The 22,064-nt window shown below is 40.4% G+C and overlaps 1 protein-coding gene across 2 annotated transcripts in view; it reads right to left on the bottom strand.

The window, feature by feature from the left end:
* The window catches only part of LOC140476162 (sodium/potassium/calcium exchanger 4-like), a 314,028-nt gene that overhangs the window by 92,870 nt on the left and 199,094 nt on the right, over window positions 1–22,064 (bottom strand). For both annotated transcript variants that reach the window (XM_072568328.1, XM_072568327.1), the window contains exons 3-6: window positions 16,195–16,271; window positions 3,892–3,966; window positions 3,073–3,157; window positions 1,898–2,001 (exon numbers count right to left, since the gene is read on the bottom strand). In XM_072568328.1, the coding sequence (XP_072424429.1) occupies window positions 1,898–2,001; window positions 3,073–3,157; window positions 3,892–3,966; window positions 16,195–16,271 (341 nt within the window). The remainder of the gene's footprint in view (window positions 1–1,897; window positions 2,002–3,072; window positions 3,158–3,891; window positions 3,967–16,194; window positions 16,272–22,064) is intronic.

Here is a 22,064-nt window from a genome sequence, read left to right on the forward strand (position 1 = left end):
AGAGGGTTAGATAGGGTGGACAGGGAGAGCCTTTTTTCAAGTATGGGAACGGCAAACATGAGGGGACACAACTTTAAAGTGAGGGAGATAGATATAAGACAGATGTCAGAGGTAGTTTCTTTATTCAGAGAGTAGTTTAGGGTATGGAATGCTTTGCCTGCAACAGTAGTAGATTCGCCAAGTTTAAGTGCATTTAAGTCGTCATTGGACAGGCATATGGACATACATGGAATAGTATAGGTTAGATGGGCTTCAGATTAGTATGACAGCGCGGCGCAACATCGAGGGCCGAAGGGCCTGTACTGCACTGTAATGTTCTATGTTCCATAATCCGAGGCAAAGGCTGCTAAATGGAAGAACAGCATCAATGCTTAAGGAGTATCGGCAACTCCTTCCTCACCAGAATGAAACAAGGAACTGCAGATGTTGGAAATTTGAAACAAAAGCAGAAAGTGTTGGCAAAACTCAGCAGGTCTGGCAGCAGGAATGGAGAGAGAAACAGTGTCAATATTTTGAGTCCAGTGACCCTTTGTCAGAACGGAAAGCAGTTGGGACAGGTTGGCATTTATGCTGATGACAGCGCTACTGGGGGGAGATAAGGAGTGAATAGAGTACTTGGGAACAGTGCCCAGAGAAAAAGAGAGAGTTGGAGAGAAAAACCACCAGGCAAAGTGATTGCTGATGATCAGCCAAGAGGGTGATAATGGTGACTGGGTACTAATGGTGCCAACAAGAAGCATAAATGGTTCAAACTGGGCTAGCTGTGCTGGGAGTAACACACACAAAATAGAACTTAACGGTGTGGGGGGTAGGTAACAAATATGGAAGAGGGTAAAGTCAATGTTGAGTCCTGAAGGCCATAAGGCACCTCTATAAAAGACGAGATGCTGTTCTCCCAGCTTGTGTTGAACCTCATTGGAGCATTGCAGCAGGCCTAAGACAGTGATATTGGCCAGGGAACGCTGTGGTGTGTTGACGTGACAGGCAGCTGGAAGCTTGGGGTCATTTTACAGACAACATGCAGGTGTTCCATGAATTGGTCACCCAGTTTGCATTTGGCTCGTCAGTGTAAAGGAGACTACATTGTAAGCAGTGAATACAAGAGACTAGGTTGAATGAAGTACAGGTAAATCGCTGCTTCACTTGGAAGGTGTGTCCAAGAATAAAACCCCAACAATGTGGAAACAGGTCCTTTGGCCCAACAAGTCCACACTGACCCTTCGAAGAGAAACCAACCCAGACCCATTCCCCGACTCCTCTGAATTTACCCCAGACTATTGCACCTAACTTACCCATCCCTGAACACTATGGGCAATTTAGCATGGCCAATTGACCTAACCTGCACATCTTTGGATTGTGGGAGGAAAACAGAGCACCTAGAGGAAACCCACACAGACACGGGGAGAATGTGCAAACTCCATACAGATGGTCACCCGAGGCAGGGATTGAACCTGGGTCTGTGGCGCTGTGAGACAACAATGCTAACCACTGAGCCACTGTTTGTCTGTGAACTTGGATAGTGAGGAGGGAGTAAGTATACTGGCAAATGATACAACTGTGTCCTAATGGTGGATTGAGCACTGGATTCTCTGGCAGATACTAGAGATGTAACACATACACCTGCCTTCCACTACTTACATGAGATCCCTTGCATTAATCCCACCAGCACTGGGGGGGTTTAGCATTGGTGTGCACCAGCACAATCAAGTGGGATTGTGGCCCATAGATTTTGAGAAATATCCATCATGAACAATAACCTCAAGATAACAAGGTTAAGAACAAAAATAAAAATTGCTATTCATTGCAGATCACCCACATCTGCATTTCTTTGTTTTATTTTAAGGTTTGTTTCACGTCCTTTGTTATTTTGAAAAGAAATATTGTTGTTAGAACTGACCTGCCCTCCAAATATTCCACAGACCCCAATGATACACAGTATGTTAAATACTGCTGAACCTACAATGGTTCCAACACCGACATCTCCATGTGTAATAAAGACGCCTGCAAAGAACATAAAAGGTTGTGTTATATTGGATTTGCTTCACTGATTTTCATTATGAGAAAAGTATGAACAATCACCTCTCCTTTGGGATCTGAGTACTTGGCTTGGATTTTGTAAAGTCAACAGTAGTCTTCTCTACTGGTCAAAGAGGCAGGGACCCCAATGTTAGTTCCATGGAGGAGACGACTAGAACCAAATTTTTAAAATGTGATAGGCATTTAGGTTACAGTGAGTTATGTGATCTTTACTCAGAATTATTTGAGAATGATTCAGAAATTGTTCACTGCTGAACCTTGCTATTAAAGAAAGCTTCAAGTTTTATAACAGCATTCAATTAACACTCTACTAACTATTAGGGCTGTCTATTTAGCTTTCACAAAGATTTCCTTGTCTAGTTATGCAAATGCACATGACTAAATAAATATTTTAGCAACTTCATAATATGCATATTACTAATAGTAATAGATAAAATTTTACTTGACTCAAAATGCATTCACTTGCACAGAATTAATATCAGGCCTGCATGTCTGGAAAACCTAGGAGTAAAGAGGAGAAATGTATTCACCCAGTGGCTCCCTATCACTGGTACAATTGCAGTAGGGGCAAAAGTGGATGGTCACTCACTGGATTTAACCTGTGCTCCCCACCTTTAAATCTAGCAAAGACAGTGCATTAAATTCAGTCAAAGTTCTAACAATGTACCAGATCTTCTGAAAAGTACTGGGAAATAAAGCATTAGGAAATATTGAAAATGTTCACCATGGCTTTCTCTCATGTCAAATATACAACTGGAATTTGAACATGTTGGGGCATTTTCAAAAGCTGCTCCCATTCTACTACTCAACTGGAATTATGAATCTAAATTTTCACCACGCCTCTTATGAAGCTACAATGAAGCAGCAATGGGAGGAGCAGTGAGGAAATTCCATGGCCATTATATTTGCATAAAGTTTATTCTTGCAGTTTATTTTATGGATTAAAGCAATTTACTGGACTTTTTAAATAAAACTGTTATGCGCTTTCAATGAAGTAAAGAGAATCAATGAACTGTGAATCATGTGTAACATTACCAATAACAGAAGCAAACAGTTCAGGTGCTGAGCTTCCAGCTGCCATGAACGTGGCACCAGCTACATCTTCACTCAAATGTAATCTCTGTGTAAAAAAAGATAAACTATTATAGGACATTGGATATGCTTCCAGTCAAAGACTGCCACTCCTCTGATATATAGAATTGGTTGAATATAGTTTTTCAATCCGCCCCTTGTCATATATTTATTTCAGTAGTAAATACTTCGGTCATTTTCCAATGAATAATGTTCATTTCCAGCTGCACTCTAGATTCTCAATCACCTGCAGTCTGAGTACTTACTTCAGTTTCTCTGGATTATTGCTTATGTCATTCATAGTGAGTGATGCATCTTCTTTGCATATTTTTAATAGGAAATGTGATTTTTCAGTGAACAGAGTTTGACATATTTTCTAAAGATAATTAGCAAAATTGAAACTGAGGAGTCCTTGAAATTGGACTTTACAGGTAAAAGCTGGTGTGTCACATAGATTTTATACATCTCCTTTGCAGCACTACTTTTAGGACTACTGATGCAGTTGATACTATTGCTTGGAAATGACTCGGTATTCTATAAGTTCATACCATGCTTACAAAGATTGAAAGCGTGCAACAAAACTATGAGTTCAAGCAGCATTAGACATATCTGTTCAGATCAATGAAAATGAATATTATTTACACTCACCCCATTTAAGTAAAACATGAAAACATACTTTAACTGAGTTCCCTTTAGTCAAATGCTTAATGTGTTATATGGATTTCAGGGATCATTTTTATTTCTAGTGCTATCAATAATGTAAGTAAATGCATTTGAACATACCTCACATATTTTTTCTAAGGCTGGAACAAAGAAATCGTCACAAACTATTGCCAGTGCATAAAACATATAGACAGCCTGTGAAAAGAAAAGAAGTGTCATCTTTTTTTCTCCAAATTTTTTTTCCTTGCTGCGATTCTCAGATTTACCACTCACTTCTCCCTGCTCCACCCCAAAAAATATTCCTTCAGCTATGGTTGGATAAAACTGGCTAACCATGTGAGTTTCACCATGCAAGACATCCACGTTGTCTAAATAAATGGGCAACAGGAATGGATTTCTGATGGACATTACTAAATTGATACCTTGCCCATCTTAAGATGAAGAACTATGTTATACACAAAAGTGCCAGCTGGATGATAGTTTTAAAAGTTGCCCATCTGTGTGCCAGTTACATCCAGTAAAAAGGATTAATGGGTCCATGTATAAATCGATAGTAGGTTCTACGTGGTTGCTATGTTACTGATAGAATTGATTGCCTGTTACAATTCAGAAAAACATTCTGTGAATGGTCCTGCCAAGGATGGCACAGGCAAACCCCTGGAATCCATTCTCTTTGGAAATTTGGATGTGCTCCTCAATGCCACCCTTCTCATTCATGTAATAATTTTTGTTGTCTTCCTCTGAAATTATGCATATCTCAGGGGGAAAAAAAAATCCTTTATAGACCTGAAAGAAGGAGTATGTGTTAATTCACTTTGGACAGGGATTGAACTGAAGGGACCTGATTGTCTGGAAATGTTCACCATTTTTCAGCTGCAACTGAAGCAAAAATCACCATGACTGAACACTGTGGAGACGGGGAGAACCCACTTGGAATTTTATGGCCCAGTTGCTTTTTTTTTGTTAATCACAACATTTCAGTTAATAGTGAACACATAAATATTTATTCCAATAATTACAGCTAAAGAGCATTACAAATCCTTATGCGACATTGCTAGATTGTAGGGCATTAAGGAGGAAGCTATGAACAGTTATGCATTTATTTTTCAGACAACATTTGCAAAACAAAAATTCAAACCCACCAACTTCCAAACTCTCAACGGAACTGATTGCTGTCTCAGCTTGAGGTTCTAAGAGCAGCCTGATTTTTTTTTAGAGCAACTGTCAGCATTTTACTCTTGATTACTGAAGGAAATGATCTGTGCTACTGTCTTTGATGATTGACAACCTTGCCTTATTAAGAGTTACATAATAGGATACATAAAACTAAATTTATTCACATGGTTTTTCACTACATAAATTACTTTGGACCTTAGCTTACTTTATAGTCCAGGTATTTTGACAATATTGCTATGTAGAATTTATCCTGTTTTGCCAAAAAGATGCACATTTTAACTAAATACATTTCTTGACTGGAATACTGCAGCATGGCTTTCTTTGCAATCTGCTGTTAGTTGTTTTCCGTGTTTGCTGGTGGGAGCAATGTGCATTATGTTTACTCATATAGGTTAGGCAATGTGATCTCTTTGAATAATTGGAACAAAACTCTTTTTTAATGTCTTTATTTGTCACTGCCGCTAAAATTAAAATGCACTGAATTGAAAGTTGACCTGTGACATTCTCTACAGTAGAAGGCTGTGGAACCCAAGTCACTAAATATACTCAAGAAAAAGAGAGATCATGTTTTTAGATTTTAAAGGCACAAAGGTGTCTGGGGAAAAAGTGGGAAAATGGCATTCCAATAGACGGGCATCCATGAGCACATTTGAAATAACTTTTCAGAGGATGGCATCCCATCACCAATCATCCTTAACTTCCAAATGTATTGCCTTTGTTAATAGCACTGCCTCTCACTGGGTCAGCTTCAGGGGTCCAATTTCGCTCATACTCACCCTTTTGTCAGCCAGGGATCCCTGATTGGATCAGATTAACAGCCCAAATCAGGAAGTTCATATTCTATGAGATCCACCTGGCTGACCTTGTTATAATCACTACAATATTGCATGGTGGAGCAGGCTCGAATGGCTGAATGGTCTACTCCTATTCATGGTTTCTATTTGTCTCTACTTGGAAGATAGCAATATTTTAGCTCAATAGCAATTGAGTAGGATTACTGTGTGGTTGTGATTTGAAGTGTCCAGATGCCTTCATGTTTGGAAATAACATTGTGAGGACACAAAACTCAACAGGACAATAAACTGGGTGTGGGAATCTCACTTGGCATGATTAACCCACACTCACTTCCCCCCACCCCACCCCCAGTTCAAAAAGCACCCAAAATTGAGAGAACACCTTCTGTACGACTTAAAACCAACTGGGCAGGTGCTGACACCGGTCAGGAAGAGTGTCAGCCCTCTGTAAGGTTTAAGCCATAGGGACAGCTTATGAATGTGCTATCCCTCTTTAACTGTCAATTATCATGTAAATTGTCTGTTGCATTTTAGCCCGAGGCCCTACTAGTAATCTTGTCTGATTTCAGCAGCTAAGTCAGACTCAGAGCTGCTTAGTACTTGAATTAGAGAGGACCCGAGAATTGGCTTTTGAAGAGTGCTTGTGGTGCAGTGGTAGTGTCTCTACCTCTGAGCCAGGAGGCCTGGATTCAAGTCTCATCCCCTCCAAAGGTGTATTGTACTGTCTCTGAACAGATTGTTTCAAAGTACATCCAAGCAGGAAGAACACTGAATAATGGCATAAAAGTGTAGTCAGTGTCCTCCAAGGGCCAGGACAGGAGGTGAGAGGGATTCACTACCCAGACATGCAAAGGCAGTTAGAATGGATAGTAATGATGGTCAGTACCAGCACTGAAGTCCAAAGAACCTGGATGTTGCAAGAAACGCAATGATCTTACCCAAGTGATCAAGTTCAATGAAAGTAAATGTAAATGTCCTATCCTTAGAAATGAGCCACTCGCCTTACATGCTGCTCAATCTACCTACCTCAAAACTCCCTTCACAACAATCTCTTACCAACCATGAGCCATCCCTCACAATCACCGTTTCATCTCACCCTCGCTCACACACACAGCACAGCCGACAGCCATAATAACTTGTTCAGCCATGACAGCCACATAATGCAAACAGATTATGCCATGCTTACTTACAGAATTTTGTGGTGCAGTGGTGGTGTCCTTACCTGTGAGGTAGAAGGTTCAAGTCCTACCTGCTCTGGTCATGCATCAAAGCATATCTTTGCAGATTTATTAAAAATAATTGCACCACAATTTCATCAGAGCAAGCTGTAGGCTAAAAGTCTCTCTACATTGTACAGACATTGTGGTTTCGTCCAAATTTCAAAAAAAAATCTTTTAGATCACTAACGTCACTTTTTCTGGCTCTTATGTGAGTCAGTTTAGGGAACAATTACAGTAAGACTTCTATTGTCTTACCAGTCATGGGCTGGTTTTCACCTCTGGGCTAATGCTTATTCTTGGATTATTATTATGAAAAATCTACTCCTAGCATGACATGTGTTTTGTTTTTTTATATCACTTCGTGGGATTTGGGCATCACTGGCTACACCAAGATTTGAGAAGGTGGTAATGAGCTGCTTTCTGAAAATATAACAGTTCATCTGGGACAGGTGTATCGAAAATGCTATCTAAATTGGAGGCGGGTCTGAGGCTTTTCACCCAGAAACAGAGAAAGAATGGCAATATAGCATCCCTCAGGGACACAAGTGGTGCTGCTTCCATGCATCTTTGCTGTTCCTTTTCGGTTGCACAGATTACATATTTGGAAAGTTCTGTCTAAGCAGCCCAAGTGAATCTTGTATAAGGCACATGGTGCTGCCATTGAGTGTCAGTGGTGAAGGGATAGAATATTTTAATGAGGCGAATGAGCTGCTGATCAACTGGACTGCTTTGATTTGATTTATTATTGTCACATGTACTGAGATACAGTGAAAAGTATTATTTTGTGTGCTAAGCAAATAAATCATACCTTATATAAGTACACCATGGTAAATGAGCAGAATGTAGAATGTGGTGTTACAGCTTTAGAGAACATGCAGTCAAAGATCAACTGTAATATATGAGAGGACCATGTGTAAGTCTGATAACGACAGGTAAGAAGTAAGAATCTGTTGTTATGTACTTTCAAACCTTTGTATGTTCTGGCCAATGGAAAAGGATGGAAAAGCGTATAGCCAGTGTGATATGGGTGTTTGATTATCTTGGCTGCTTTCCAGAAGCAGTCGGAAGTGTAGATGGAGTCAATGGAAGGTGGGCTGCTTTTTGTGATGGACTCGGCTGCATTCACAACTCTGTAATTTTTTGTGGTCTTAGGCAGAGCCATACCAAGCTGTGATGCGTCTGGATAGGATGTTTCCTATGGTGCATCTCTAAAAATTGGTAAGAGACATTGTGGACATGCCGAACTCCTTTAGCCTTCTGTTGAAGTAGATATGTTGGCGTGCTTTCCTGACTGTAATGACTGTTGTTGAAGCTGACTGAGCCAGGCAAGTGGACATTGATGATACACCTGCCCTATGCTTTATAGATAGCGAACAGGCTTGGCAAGTCAGGAGATTATTTATTTGCGACAGAACTTTAAGCCTCTGACCTGCTCCTGTCACCACAGTATTTATATAGTCAGTCTAGTTCAGTTTTCAGTCAACGTTGATAGTGAGGGAACATTCAACATTCAGAGGAGATGATTTGATGCTCTCTTGTTGGAGGTGGTCATCATTTGGAATTTGTATCATGTAACATGCCACTTAGCCAAAGTTTAAACTTTGTCCAGGTCTACTGAAGTATTGGAAGATGGTTGATTCTAGATCATTACTCTGAGGAACTCCTGCAGTGATGTCATGGGATTGAGATGACTGATCTTCAGCAACCGCAACTATCTCCCTTTGTGTTGTGTATGACTCTAACCAGTGGAGAACCTCCCTTCTGATTCCCATTCAATTTTGCGAGGACTTCTTAATGTCATACTCAGTCAAATGCTGCCTTGATGTCAGGGCAGTGCCTCTCGCCTTACCTCTGGTGCATGCAGTTTTCAATCAGAAACATTTTGCTTGGTATGTGCTTGCTGCTACAGAATACATAAGAGATATTCAAATGATATATGATCATTTCTAGCTAAGTAAGGAAGATGAATTTTTGTGTCTCAGCCTCAGGATATTCCAAAGCACCACATGCAGCCAACAAAGTATGCTTCTTAAAGTGTATTGTCTGTTTGTAATGTAGGAAACACTGCTGTCAATTTGCACAGCAAGGTCCCGCACACTGCTATGTGTGTTCATAAATAGATAATCTAATTTAGTGATGCTGTTTGAGTGCTAAAAGTTTACCAATATACTGGGAGAGTTTGCCTTTTCTACTTTGAAGATGTGGTCATACACTTTCAGAAGTGCAGCACACCCCCAGGTACTGCACTGCAGTTACCTCCTAGATTTTCTGAAACTTCTAGGGTGGTAGTTTGAACTTCCAACCTTCTGTCTTAGAGACAAGTGTGCTATTCACTGTGCTGAAGAAGAAACCTCTCACCCCTATCACTATATGCTTCAATCATATCCAAGTCCCAGAGATGGAATAGTCTCCATCACCTTGTCTCAGAAGAGCAACTTATATTTTGCTCCAAAAACTATCACTAATGATGGGCAATTCTAAATTAAACCAATTTGGTGGCTGACTGATCGAGAAACTGCTAATGGACTGTTTTCATCAGTAGGTTTATTGCAGCTTTTTTGACAAGCCCCATCAATTCACTCTTGTGGTAAAGTATGTTAGAGAAATCACAGGTATAATAGAATGAGGTTTTGTCCTGTGCTTAGGGGGATAAGTTGACAGAAAGCAGAATGAAAAGAATGATCGAATGTAAGTGGCAACTTGACACAGCTCTCAAAGACATCGTCAAACTAAAGGCTTGTGGAACAGAATAAATTATTTTTACTGGTTCCAATGGGAATCAAAACAAGGTGACTGAAGTGATATCTGCAGCCAGGGAAGTGAATCAGCACTGACTGAATGGGGATTCAAGGTCTGGAAGGGCAGCATCAAAACTGAGTTTATAAATTCAAGCCTTAACAACCAAGCTTCAGGGCAATCACAGTCTTGAAATAGATATCCTTGAAAGTATCTCTGGAGGGAAGTTTAAGGAGAACAGCTACGTATCCTATAGAGAAGGCCAACTCCAAAGCATAAGCCCAAAAGGGTCCAGTAGAGTTGATTTTCTTGCTGTCTAGGAGCTACAGGCATTGTGACAAAGGGTACGGGCAGGACTTGAGGAACTGACATCTATTGCAAAGTGAATTCAAACCTCATGATGACAATTCAAGAATTTGAAAGCAGTTTAAAAATAAATCTGGAGATACAAATGACTGACAGTAAAAGTGGAAAGATTTTGTTAAACTTGAAAGGGTTCAGAAAAGATTTACAAGGAAGTTGCCAGGGTTGGAGGGTTTGAGCTACAGGGAGAGGTTGTTTTCCAGGGAGCATTGGAGGCTGAGGGGTGACCTACAGAGGTATATAAAATCATGAGGGACATGGATAGAGTGAACAGCCAAAGTGTTTTCCCCAGAGTAGAGAAGTCCAAAACTAGAGGGCATAAGTTTAAGGCTAGAGGGAAAAGATTTAAAATGGAGTTAAGGGGCATCATTTCTGCACTCCAGGTAGTGTGTGTATGGAATGAGCTACTAGAGGAAATAGTGGAGGCTGATACAATTACAACATTTAAAAGGCATCTGGATGGGTATACAAATTGGGTTTTAGAAGGATATGGGCCAAATGCTGGCAAATGGGACTAGATTAATTTAATATATCTGGTCAGCATGGACAAGGTGGATCAAAGGGTCTGTTACCTTGCGGTACACCTCTATGACTATGTTGATGATGATAGAAAATTGGACGTGTGACTCTAAGTGACCATGAAACTGTGCTAATGCAAGGTTGAAGATAACTTGTTGGTAGTCCAAGAGACATTCATGTGAAATTGATAGAGGAGACTTTAACCTTGGCCAGCACAAAGCTTATTAATAAACACTTCTATTGATATCTTCCCCTTTCAAACTCTATCTACAGATGTTGTTTTGTACATACAAACTCACATAACTCGCAATCACTACTCATGAACGTGCACATAAGACAAGTTGAATTCATAATCACTACATTATTCTTTGTGAAATATCACTTGATATGCGGAATTATTGGCTCTCATGACTGGCAAGCTTGGAGGTGGAAGGAGATTCAATTGGCTGGGATAGTGGGTCCTTCCCACCTTAATCTTTGTTTAGAATAGAACAGTCAGACTGGCAAAAGAAGTCATGAGGAAGAATTCAGAAAGTCTACCTTTGGGCAGTTTCCTAGAACAAGACATTGTAGATCCAACCAGGGATCAAACTATTTCACAAAATAATAATGGGGCATGAGGAAATGGCACAGGGATTCAATAAATACTTTGCATCAATCTTCACAGTTGAAGACACTCATCATATTCTGAAATTACTGAATAATCAAGGGGCAAAACGAAGAGGGGAAATAAACACAATAACTGTTAAGAAGTACGAGGGGAAACTAAGGAGACTAAAGCCCAATAAGCTGCCTGGAGCTGAGAGTTAGTGGATGCCCTGGTAGTAAACTTGAAGAAATATTTAGATTCTGGAAAAATCCTACAAAATTGGAAAACTGCTATTCTAACACCTTTATTTGAAAAGGGAAGAAGTTGAAAAAGACATAACTATAAGCCAGTTAGTCAATTATATGTTGTTAGTAAAATATGACCATCTATTATAAAGGGTGTACTAGCAGAACATTAATAAATGCATGACATGATCAAGCAGAATCATCATGGCTTCATGAAGTGGAAATAACGCCTGACAAATTTACTAGAATTCTTTGAGGAGATTAAGAGGCAGCAGTGAATGTAATATATTTGGATTTTCAGAAGATGTTTGATAAGGTACAGGATAAGCCAGTGGACAAAATCTTGGCAAACAGAATATAACATGGGAAAGTGTGAGGTAACTCACAGATAAAGGTAGAGGAGTTGAATATTATTAAAAATGAGGAAAGATTGCAGAGAGCTAGAGAATACAGGGATTTAATTAATCTATCCACGAATCACAAAAACTCAGCACCCAAATTCAGCAGATAGTAGGGAAGACAAATGTAATATTGGCCTTCTTTTTAAAGGGAATGGAATATAAAACTATACAAGACTATACTAGATGGGTGGCACGGTGGCACAGTGGTTAGCACTGCTGCCTCACAGCGCCAGAGACCCGGGTTCAATTCCTGCCTCAGGCGACTGACTGTGTGGAGTTTGCACATTCTCCCTGTGTCTGTGTGGGTTTCCTCTGGGTGCTCCGGTTTCCTCCCATAGTCCAAAGATGTGCAGGTGAATTGGCCCTGCTAAATTGCCCATAGTGTTAGGTAAGGCGTAAATATAGGGGTATGGGTGGGTTGCGCTTTGACAGGGCGGTGTGGACTTGTTGGGCCGAAGGGCCTGTTTCCACACTGTAAGTAATCTAATCTAAGACACCAGTCAGACCATGGTTGGATCACTGTGAATAATTATGGGCCCCTTATCTAAAGAACGAAATATAGACATTGGAAGAAGCCCAGAGCAGGTTCATTAGGCTGATACCAGGTATGGTCGGACTATTTTATGAGGAGAGATTGAGTGTGTTAGACTTGTACTCATTGAAAGTTAGAAGAATGAGACATTATTGAAGCATAATAATTCTTTAGGGGAATTGGCAAAGTTGATGTAAAAAGGTTGTATTGCCTTGGGGGAGGGTCTAGGACCAAAGGGCATAATCTCAGAATAAGGGGACACACAAACTGAGATGAGGAATTTTTTCTCTCAGAGGCTAGTGACTCTGTGACTTTCTTTCTGGCAGAGGGCTGTTGCGATTAGGTCATTACATATATTCAAGGCTGCGATAGAGGGATTTTTAATTAGTAAATAAATCATGGGTTGTGGGAAAAATAAAGAAAGTGGAGTTGATTATCAGAGTAGCTATAATCTCACTGAATGGCAGAACAGATGGATTGAATGACCGACACCTGTGCAGTGTGCACAGTGGCTAAAACTGCATGGGCAGCTTCTTACCTCCAAAGGCGATGGTGGAGTGAGGTGGCGGGGTTGAAGAAATGGACCGGGGGCGGGGGTGGGAGGAGTTCCATTGAACTGAATGCTTTTGACCAAAGGCACCCTGAGAACCATCCCACTGTGCACGCAGCTAACTCCCTACACCTCTCTCCCTGCTAACCCATTCTGCAAACCCTATCCCACTTTACTCCTCTGTGGCCTAAGTCACTCTGGAATCTTGGATCTTGGACTTGGTCCTTCCTGCAGTAAGTATAGGCCTCCACAGGTTGTGCTACTCAGCACAGGAACCATCGATCTCTGATTGGCTACCAGCTTTGTGTAGGCGAGACCTCCAACCTTTAGGTGTTTTGACCTAATGACACCAACCAAATCATTGAATTTTTGAGAAATAATTGTTTGTATCCCAATCCCATTTGCTTCAATGTTGAAAGAGACAGGCCTGTGAAAGCTGGTAATGAAGACCTCCATGCTATCAATCTAGCAGGAGGGACTGTCTTTGCAGACACTCCTATAAATTTATTTGGAAGCTGCCACACACAGATTGCAAATTGTCTATTATGGCACCACTGATACAGGAAATGGACTTCTCCAACTGATCAACTATATGCTTTACATGTTATACCCAGTGAGTAGAAATATTGCAACACTCTCACGAAGCATCCTATCATTAACAGCACTGTCTCTGAGATCTGGACCCCATGATCCCCAACCAAAGAACAGCATTTCCTGACTTTCTGGCCAAGAACATTTAATTCCCCATCCCTGATCTAGTGTTCCTTCTGCAAATTCATGTTCCATATAGTCCCTTCTGAGTCATCCTCAGGCAGATAATTCTTGAGCACTATTTGGTGAGGGTGGAGTGAGTGTCAACATGTGCAATAAAGTGATGTCAGTGCAGGTAGTACAGGGGATCGGGATATCTTCTGTCTCTTCTAATTCATTAGTGAAATTCTGAGGTGGAGTGGGATCTAAGAATTCCAATGCAAGTGTCACAAAAAACTCATTTGCAGGTAGAGTACATTATTAAGAAAGATGGTAGTTTGCTATCTTTTATTATGAAACCAATGAAAATAAGGAGTTTATACTTTAGTTATTCAGGGAGTTGGTGACACTATATCTCAAATTTTAGATAGCCCAATGATGAGTGTCTAGACCCCTGACTGGCATCTATGCAATTCTTGGCTATGTTCTCATGACTCCCTGAACAGGTTGCAATGCATCCACTTCCTGGACTGAAGAGCAGACCCCTCGACCATGACCACCTCGATCAGCCATCTGACCATGTCTGGCTTTGACTTACTGTACCAGGACCCTCTGAATGAAGGGTGTCCTCCTGGATTTGATTGAGGACTACTCTCCTTAGACCTTTGAGACACATCCATTGGCTGCAGTCAATGCAATGTGTTTGCCATGTCTGCAGCTGGCACACGGTGCAGGTGTGAGTTTGATTTCCCACCCATTAGTTTTCCTACAACTTATCCACTCTCTTTGACTGATGACAGTTGACAAGCTGCCTGGCTTTGTGGCTGTGATCAGCAACAAGGCAACACAGAGGTGTGTGATCCTTTAAGGTCTAGCAGAGGGATGAAAGTACAAAAAGGTAAGGCAAGACAGGGATGCTGTGAGCATCCAAGTAGGTGTTAAGTGAGCAAGCACTGAGAGAGAAAGCAAGGAGCCCTGAGATACAACCTGGTCCAATACGTGAGCGGGGGGCATGACCCTGTGCAAAAAGTATTGCAATGAAAGGTGCCAGTGCACTCCAAAGTACAGCTCTGAAATGCAGAACCTAAGATAAGTGGATAGGAGTTGTGCCTTGATGATGTGGAAAGACTGTCCATGGAAAATGTCCTGAGATGATTGGTGCTGGGTGTCAAAGATGGAGGCCCAGAGGAGCAAGTGGCAAGCTGGAGTTGCTAGGTACCTGCTCTGACTTTAACATAGTGAACTCTTGGTGCCCAGTGGGTGAGAGAATGGGAGCATGTATGTTAGTGTGATGACATTAAATAATGATGAGGGTGATAATCAGTGAACGATATGCCTTATGACACTCACTACAAAGAATCAAGACTCAATAGATGAATGTTGCAATTTTTCAGTCTTGATGTCAAGAAGGGTATCACTAATTACTCGCCATAGTCCACATTGTTCAGGAGCAGGGAAGATTCCACACTTAAAATCTATTAGCTTCATAGGATGTATAACAAGAAAGAATACTGTTCACAACAATTATAATGAAACTTCATGTTGAACACTTAGATTAATGTCATCATGCCACAGACAGTTATGGTTGCATTTGACACGTAAACCAGGCAGTCTTAGATGCAAGGAGGATGAGTTAGGGGAATTTAAACATTAGAGTACAGAATGAAGTCTGAGCAGGATTTAGAGCTATAGAATCATAGAGATGTACAGCACATAAACAAACCTTTTGGTTCAACTCTTCCATGCTGACCAGATATCCTAAATTAATCTCATCTCATTCACATATATAAATGCACAGAAGATAATGACAAATGATACTTTTGAAATATGCCACTGAATTAAGCTATTAAAGCTAAATTATCCTTTCTCATTCCTGAGCTCTGTTACATTGTTTTACCATCTGACACAGTATAAAACTGTTTCCTCATCATTTCCTACTTACATGGTTGATAGAGATGATGTTCAACTAATTCACTATCTAATTTAAAGCAGGTTTTTGATGTATTATACTCTTCGGCAGATGATCAAGATCTTCTTGTAAAATACCACCTGTATGATGCAAAATCTATTAGTATTTCAAGTACAGCTTTAATTTATGTTTGTACATGTGTATGTAGGGAGGCCTCCATGTACAATCAATATCTAAGGTTAGTTCTTCAATTTAGCAGTTCCTCTTCCTTCAATTACCTACAATAAATAACATGGTTAACTTTTTTTGAGTTCTTGCAATGCCCATTAGCTTGGTTACTGAAGCAGGCAATTTCTTTCATGAAAATAAGGTGGAATTCCTGTGTTACCCCCAGTGGTGACATGACTCCCTTTTGACAGTGAGAGTAGGAAAACTAATGGGTGGGAAATCAATCACGGACAAAATAAATAGCAATTTTCATTTTAAGTCAATGTCAGGGAAAGAGTGAAATATTTTGGCTAAAGTAAAGGTGGAAGAAGAGATCCTGTTTCCTATGGGCATAAAATTCCTTTTATTTATGGCTGCTTTACCTTTACCTGGGAGCAGTATAACTAGTTGGAAAACAGATTGACAATATACAATTGATATTCTATGGGTATAGGCCCCAACTGAAAATCTTGTAGATGTAAGTATACTTACTCCTGCTATATGAAGTAATACTCCTCCTTGTTGTCTCTCCTTATTGGTAAAAAGATCACTTGGAAATTCGTGGATAGCTGTAATGGGAACAACACATATCAAAGGCTGTAAAGTATCCTCAGAAGTGCTCTTCAAGTTAATGGACAGCTTCGGGAGGTTGCACATACTGTAGCTGCTTTCAAATACAGGACTAAAATATCAAAGGATGCTTTACTGAATAAACAATAGCAGAAAAACAAAAAGGAAAAGTCTCTTCAGAGCAAATGTCAGTAAATTTGAACAAATAGCCTTCATTGCGAATATGGTTATGTATTATCAGTGTGAATTGCATCTTCACTCATCTAACTGTGCATTTGGACCATCTTCATGTGTGTAAGCAAAACCATAATTGAAATCATGAGAGCTTTAATAGAAGCTACACACTGTTTTTCGAAATGGTGAGAAAATATAGGGCTAGATTTGTTGCAACCTATCGTGGTGGGAAACCTGGCGTCTGGCCCCAATTATTCATAGGAAACACCATATACAGAGGAACCTCCAGTATCCGGCATTTGATTATCTGAATATTGGATTATCCAGCAAGATCGTAAGGTCCCGATGCTTAGCTAAACTATGTTATCCGGCATTTGATTATTTGGTATTCGATTAACCGAATGAAAGACTCCCTGCCCGTGTCCTTCGGATAATCAAGGTTCCTCTGTAAAGGTTTCCCTGTGGTAAGCAAACTTCCTGCTAGGAAGTTGAAAGTAGGAATGAGTACATTGGGGGATCTTGCCCCCTTACTGCAAATCATCAGTTAGGTTTATTATTAAGCTAATTGACACCAACCATTCCTGAGCCCATGGAATTTAATCAAGGCTCAAAGATTATGTGAGAGTCTTAGCTTTCCTGTGTTTTCCATTTGCTGTCCAGCAAATCTTATCATACTTGGTTATAGCCTTCTAGGGGAATGGGGGAATATGGGATTTAGTGGGGGTGGGGGTAATGAGAGTTGGTGCAGCCTTAATCAAAGGCACTTATAATGCCCAACCGAGGGACGAGGCATTAGAGTGGCTGCTGGAAGTTACACTCCATCTCATTCCTATTACTCTATCCCACCCTCAGTCACCTGGCTCACTTAGCAATCCTAGACACATTACTAGCAACTGCTGCTATCTCTTTGGCTGGCAGCTCTTGACATACAGGATTTCCTCCCTGGGTCCTCAGCCCAAGGAAAACCTAACATTGATGAATTAATTCCATTGGACCTCCCCTCAGATGTATTGCACTGGGCCTTCAACTGATGGAGAGAAGCAGAGTCAATTCTATTCAATTCTGACTGAGGCTTTTCAGTCTACCATTGCTTCAGATTAATCTGATCTGGTATATCTTTATTCTACTCGCTATCTTGCCTCCCATGTTAGATTAATTTCTTGCTGCTGTCCACTTCCTGAGTGTGTCCTGACTGCTAATACAGCAGTTTCCACTCTGTTAGTTCTTCTATTGAACATGGGCTTTGCTAACTAGGGTAGAATTGTTGATCATCACTAATTGCTCTCAAGAAGGTGGTGGTGAGTTGCTTTCTTGAATCATTGCAGCCCTTGGAGTATAGATACTCCCATAAATATATTAGGAAGAGAGTTCCAAGATTTTGGCCTAGTAACAGTGAAAGAATGGCAGCATAGTTCTAAGACAAGAGGATGTGATGCATGGAAGGAAAATTACAGGTGGTGTCTCCATGTATCTACAACCTTTGCCCTTCAGAGTGATAAAGGTTTGGAAGGCTCTGTCAGTGGGGCCTTGGTGAGTTGTTGCAGTGTATTTTATAAATGGAAGATACCATGGTGTGTTGATACTGGAGGAAGTGAATGGTTAAGTTGATGAAGAGGGAGACAATCAACCAGAATGTTTTGTCCTGGATGGTGATGAGCTTCATGAGTTTAACTTCAGTTGCACCCATCCAGGCAAGTGTAGAAGTGAAAATGACAACACTCTCAGAGTACCATCATTAGAAAGAGACGACTACTGGGTTGGGTTTAACCAGGAAGTCACCACGGCTTGGGGAGACTGAGAAGCTGAGGTTTTCAAGGTGGCCTTACTCTATACAGGATTTCACTAATGCTTTTGGTGTCTCTCTGCAAGGCATGTCAACCATTAAGATAATTGACCTTACCAACCTAGAAGTATTGTCCACATTCTTGCTGAGTCTTGTAGACATTGGATCAGGATGGGCAATAAATAGTGAATTCCACACTTTAGAATTCCCAGCCTATAACCTACTCTTGTAGCTGCAGTATGAACATGGCTAACTCAGTTTCTGGTCAACTGAAACTCCCTGGATGTTAGTATTGCAGCATTCAGCCATGATAATGTGACTGACATTCTCTCTTTTTGGAAATTTGTGCTGCAAAGATCTGCTATATCTTTATTCCACTCGCTATCTTGCCTCCCATGTTAGATTAATTTCTTGCTGCTGTCCACTTCCTGAGTGTTTCCTGACTGCTAATACAGCAGTTTCCACTCTGTTAGTTCTTCCATTGAACGTGGGCTTTGCTAACGAGGATAGAATTGTTATCATCACTAATTGCTCTAGGGAAGGTTAATAGGCTTAAACATGAATGCTATCTAAGTCTTGATGCGCACGGACATGGACTACTTAAGTATCTAAGAAATTGTGAATGGTATTGAAAACTATTATCATTAGAAAATATCCACAGTTCGGAAATTGTAATGGAAGGAAGTCATTGATAAAACAGTTGCGATGCTTTGGGCTATAGCAATAACCTGACAAATTCCTGCTGGAACAGAGATGATTGGCCTCCATCAGCCATAACAATCTTCCTTTGTACTAAGTAGAACTGCAACAAGTGGAATGTTTTTCCCTCATTCCAACTGATTTCAATTTGCCAGGACCCCTTGTTGTGAGTTTTGGTTCCATGTTGCCTTGATATCAAGGGCAGTTACTCTTGCCTCACTTCTGGAGTTCAGCTCTTTTGTTGATGGTTGAACATCAGGAACTGGAATGAGGTTGGGAGGTACCATGAGCCCAATAACTGAGATGGTCTGGCAGAACCCTAACAAAAGTGTCAGTGAATTGTGGCCATAAGAGCACAATTCTAAGTGTGAAAGAGTTGAAGGGTTTTTTTTTCCCAGAAGATAAGTCAAACTCTCTAATTCTCATCTATTTCAAGAAATAGAATGTCTATGCCTCAAACCCATTCATTGTTAAATAACAAGCCAAATTTTAACATTTCACATTTACAGTAATTGTGATAGGGGCAGGATCCTATTGTCCACTGATTTGAATGAAAGTCAATGCCAGTTAGAGTTCCTATCTGCTCAGAATTTGAATCTCTGCTTCAAGCAGTGGGTGGAGTTCTTGGGCTCATTTTTGAGGAATCAAGTAATTCCTGGCAGTAGGTTGTAGCAAAATTCCAGCCCTTCCAGCAGCAATAGTATCAGAAAGGGCTGGTTTTTTACAGTATCACAGTCAATCTGCTGTGCCCTTACACAAGTCAAGATCAACAGTCATTTTCTGGGAAAGCTTCAGTGAGGGCAAAGGATACAGTTCAATCCCTAACTCTGTAATGTACCATTCTCTGTATCTATATTTATAATGGCAATTACTATGCTACAGGAATGCGGTAAGCTACCTATCAGGTAAAAGCAGTATTTAAATCTTTCTACCAATGATCCTTCAGCAGTTCTACTGGATAAAATGTGTAATTACAACATGACAAATTTATATTAGCAATCCTCATTAGAAATGTGTATAATGAGAAAAGGTGACAGAAATGTGCAGACACAATATTTTTACTATACTGAAGACATTCAATAGAACTACTGGTGTAGACAAATGAACATTTTTTCCACCTAATTTTGCAAAACAGTTCATGCTTAATTAGGCTGCAAAATAAGGAAACAGGATATACCAATCTTTAGATATGAAAATTTACAAGCTGTCCCATGTAACTAAGTTTATCTGTTACTAATAGAGTAGCTTAAAAATGAGAATATTTATAATCGAAATGTTTAAGGACAATCAAAATAAATATAAAGGGAGATTAGAGATGATCAAACAAGTTCTGAGTTGCTAAGCTTTGAGAAATATCTTTTTAGATTAGATTCCCTACAGTTTGGAAACAGACCCTTTTGCCCAACAAGTCCACACCGCCCCTCTGAAGAGTAACCCACCCTGACCCAGTTCCCTACCCTATATATATCCCTAATGCACCTAACACTATGGGCAATTTTGCATGGCCAAATCACCTGACCTGCACCAGGACGAAACCCATGCAGACACGGGGAGAACGTGTAAACTCCACACAGACAGTTACCCAAGGCAGGAATCAAATTAAGGTCCCGGGCATTATGAGGCAGCAGTGCTAGCCACTAAACCACCATGCCACTGTATAAGAACAATATAAGAAGGAAAACAAATAAACACTGATTGCAAATCTAAGTGATGCAATTAATAGTCTGGAGGTTTGATTAATCTATGTTTGGGCATCCAGTAAAATTTGCAGACCGTCTTTGTAGAAAGGCTGGGCAAAATCAAGGAAAGAATGAATGCCATTGTCCAGGAAACAAATTCTTTTGATAGTCAAACGAACTTGCTAATTTCATGCTTTCTTCTTATGTCCTGATGTGAGTTACTGCAATTGTGCCCAAAAGCATATTGAGATGGTACATGTCGTCAGTTATTCCCTCAATTGCTCAAACGGTTTTAATATACGCAGACGTGAGAAAGAAAGAACAGCATTGTTAAAGTTATACTGCAGGAGTCATAGCCTCATCTCGTGCATGAATTATCCCAGCAGAGTGCTTGGCCAGTCTATTCCAAACCAATCTGAGTATACAGTCTGGTTGAAAACACATCAGAAAAGTCAGAACGTCCATTCCAAATAGTGCACCCATTACATTTTGGGAAGTGTAAAATGTTTTGGGCCATTATTCTTTCAATGTTTATTCCACAAAGAATGTTGAACCTCCTCTTCATGTGTAGTCTCAGATCAAGCCCCTCAGTCAGCACCTAGTATTGGCAAGTCTAATATAATATGGTCTGATCTAGTTGTTATCATGTGTAAGGGTTGTCACACTGACTGATCAAAATGGTGATCTCAGGTGACCGGATACAGTTCTCACTTTGCATGCACATTTTCCAGTAGAATCCACTGACTGGGGGCAACAACCTTGTTTCATTCTCCCTGTCGTAATTTACATATTTTCTAATCAACCTGTTCAGAGTGTCAGTGTGTTATGACACACCTCTGGAGAAGGTAAAACTTGAACACAGGCCTCCTGGTTCAGAGGTAGGACACTACTACTGCACCACAAGAGCCCTCCTGTCTAAATTTAGGTCTACCCCAGGGCAATTGTAACCCCCAACGACTGCTCTGATTGTCATCTCCCAATTAATCACGTGTTAGTAACTGTTTCAAACAACATCCGCAGCATTCAGGAAGTGTTAAAAGAATGTCATTGTAATTGTGGATAACCTCTGAAATCGCTGAATATTTAAAGTTAAATAAGGAAAGTAAATGATACCCTCATGATATTACATAAAATAGCGCCTTTGTTACTGAAGTCTATATTTATCCCTTTCTCTCCTGTTCCTGTTTTGAAGCCAAGGTTGAGATTAAAAAGTGGGTCAGCATCTTATCCAAATCTCCATTCTTCATGTATGAGTGACAGCAAGGAGTTTTACCAGTTACTCAAACCAAAAAGACCTCAAAGTTAGGCTCAATTCTAGCTTCAAATAACATTCACACATTTGAAATTTCTAAATATCTGATTGATCACTTGAAGGCCCCATTGCTGTTGACTCAGTCCAGATCAGGAGTCCAACCAGAAACCTTCACAGTCTGCTTACAGCAAGTTACCACTGGGCA

Source organism: Chiloscyllium punctatum, chromosome 4 (assembly GCF_047496795.1).
Source record: "Chiloscyllium punctatum isolate Juve2018m chromosome 4, sChiPun1.3, whole genome shotgun sequence".
In the NCBI taxonomy this organism is placed as follows: domain Eukaryota; kingdom Metazoa; phylum Chordata; class Chondrichthyes; order Orectolobiformes; family Hemiscylliidae; genus Chiloscyllium; species Chiloscyllium punctatum.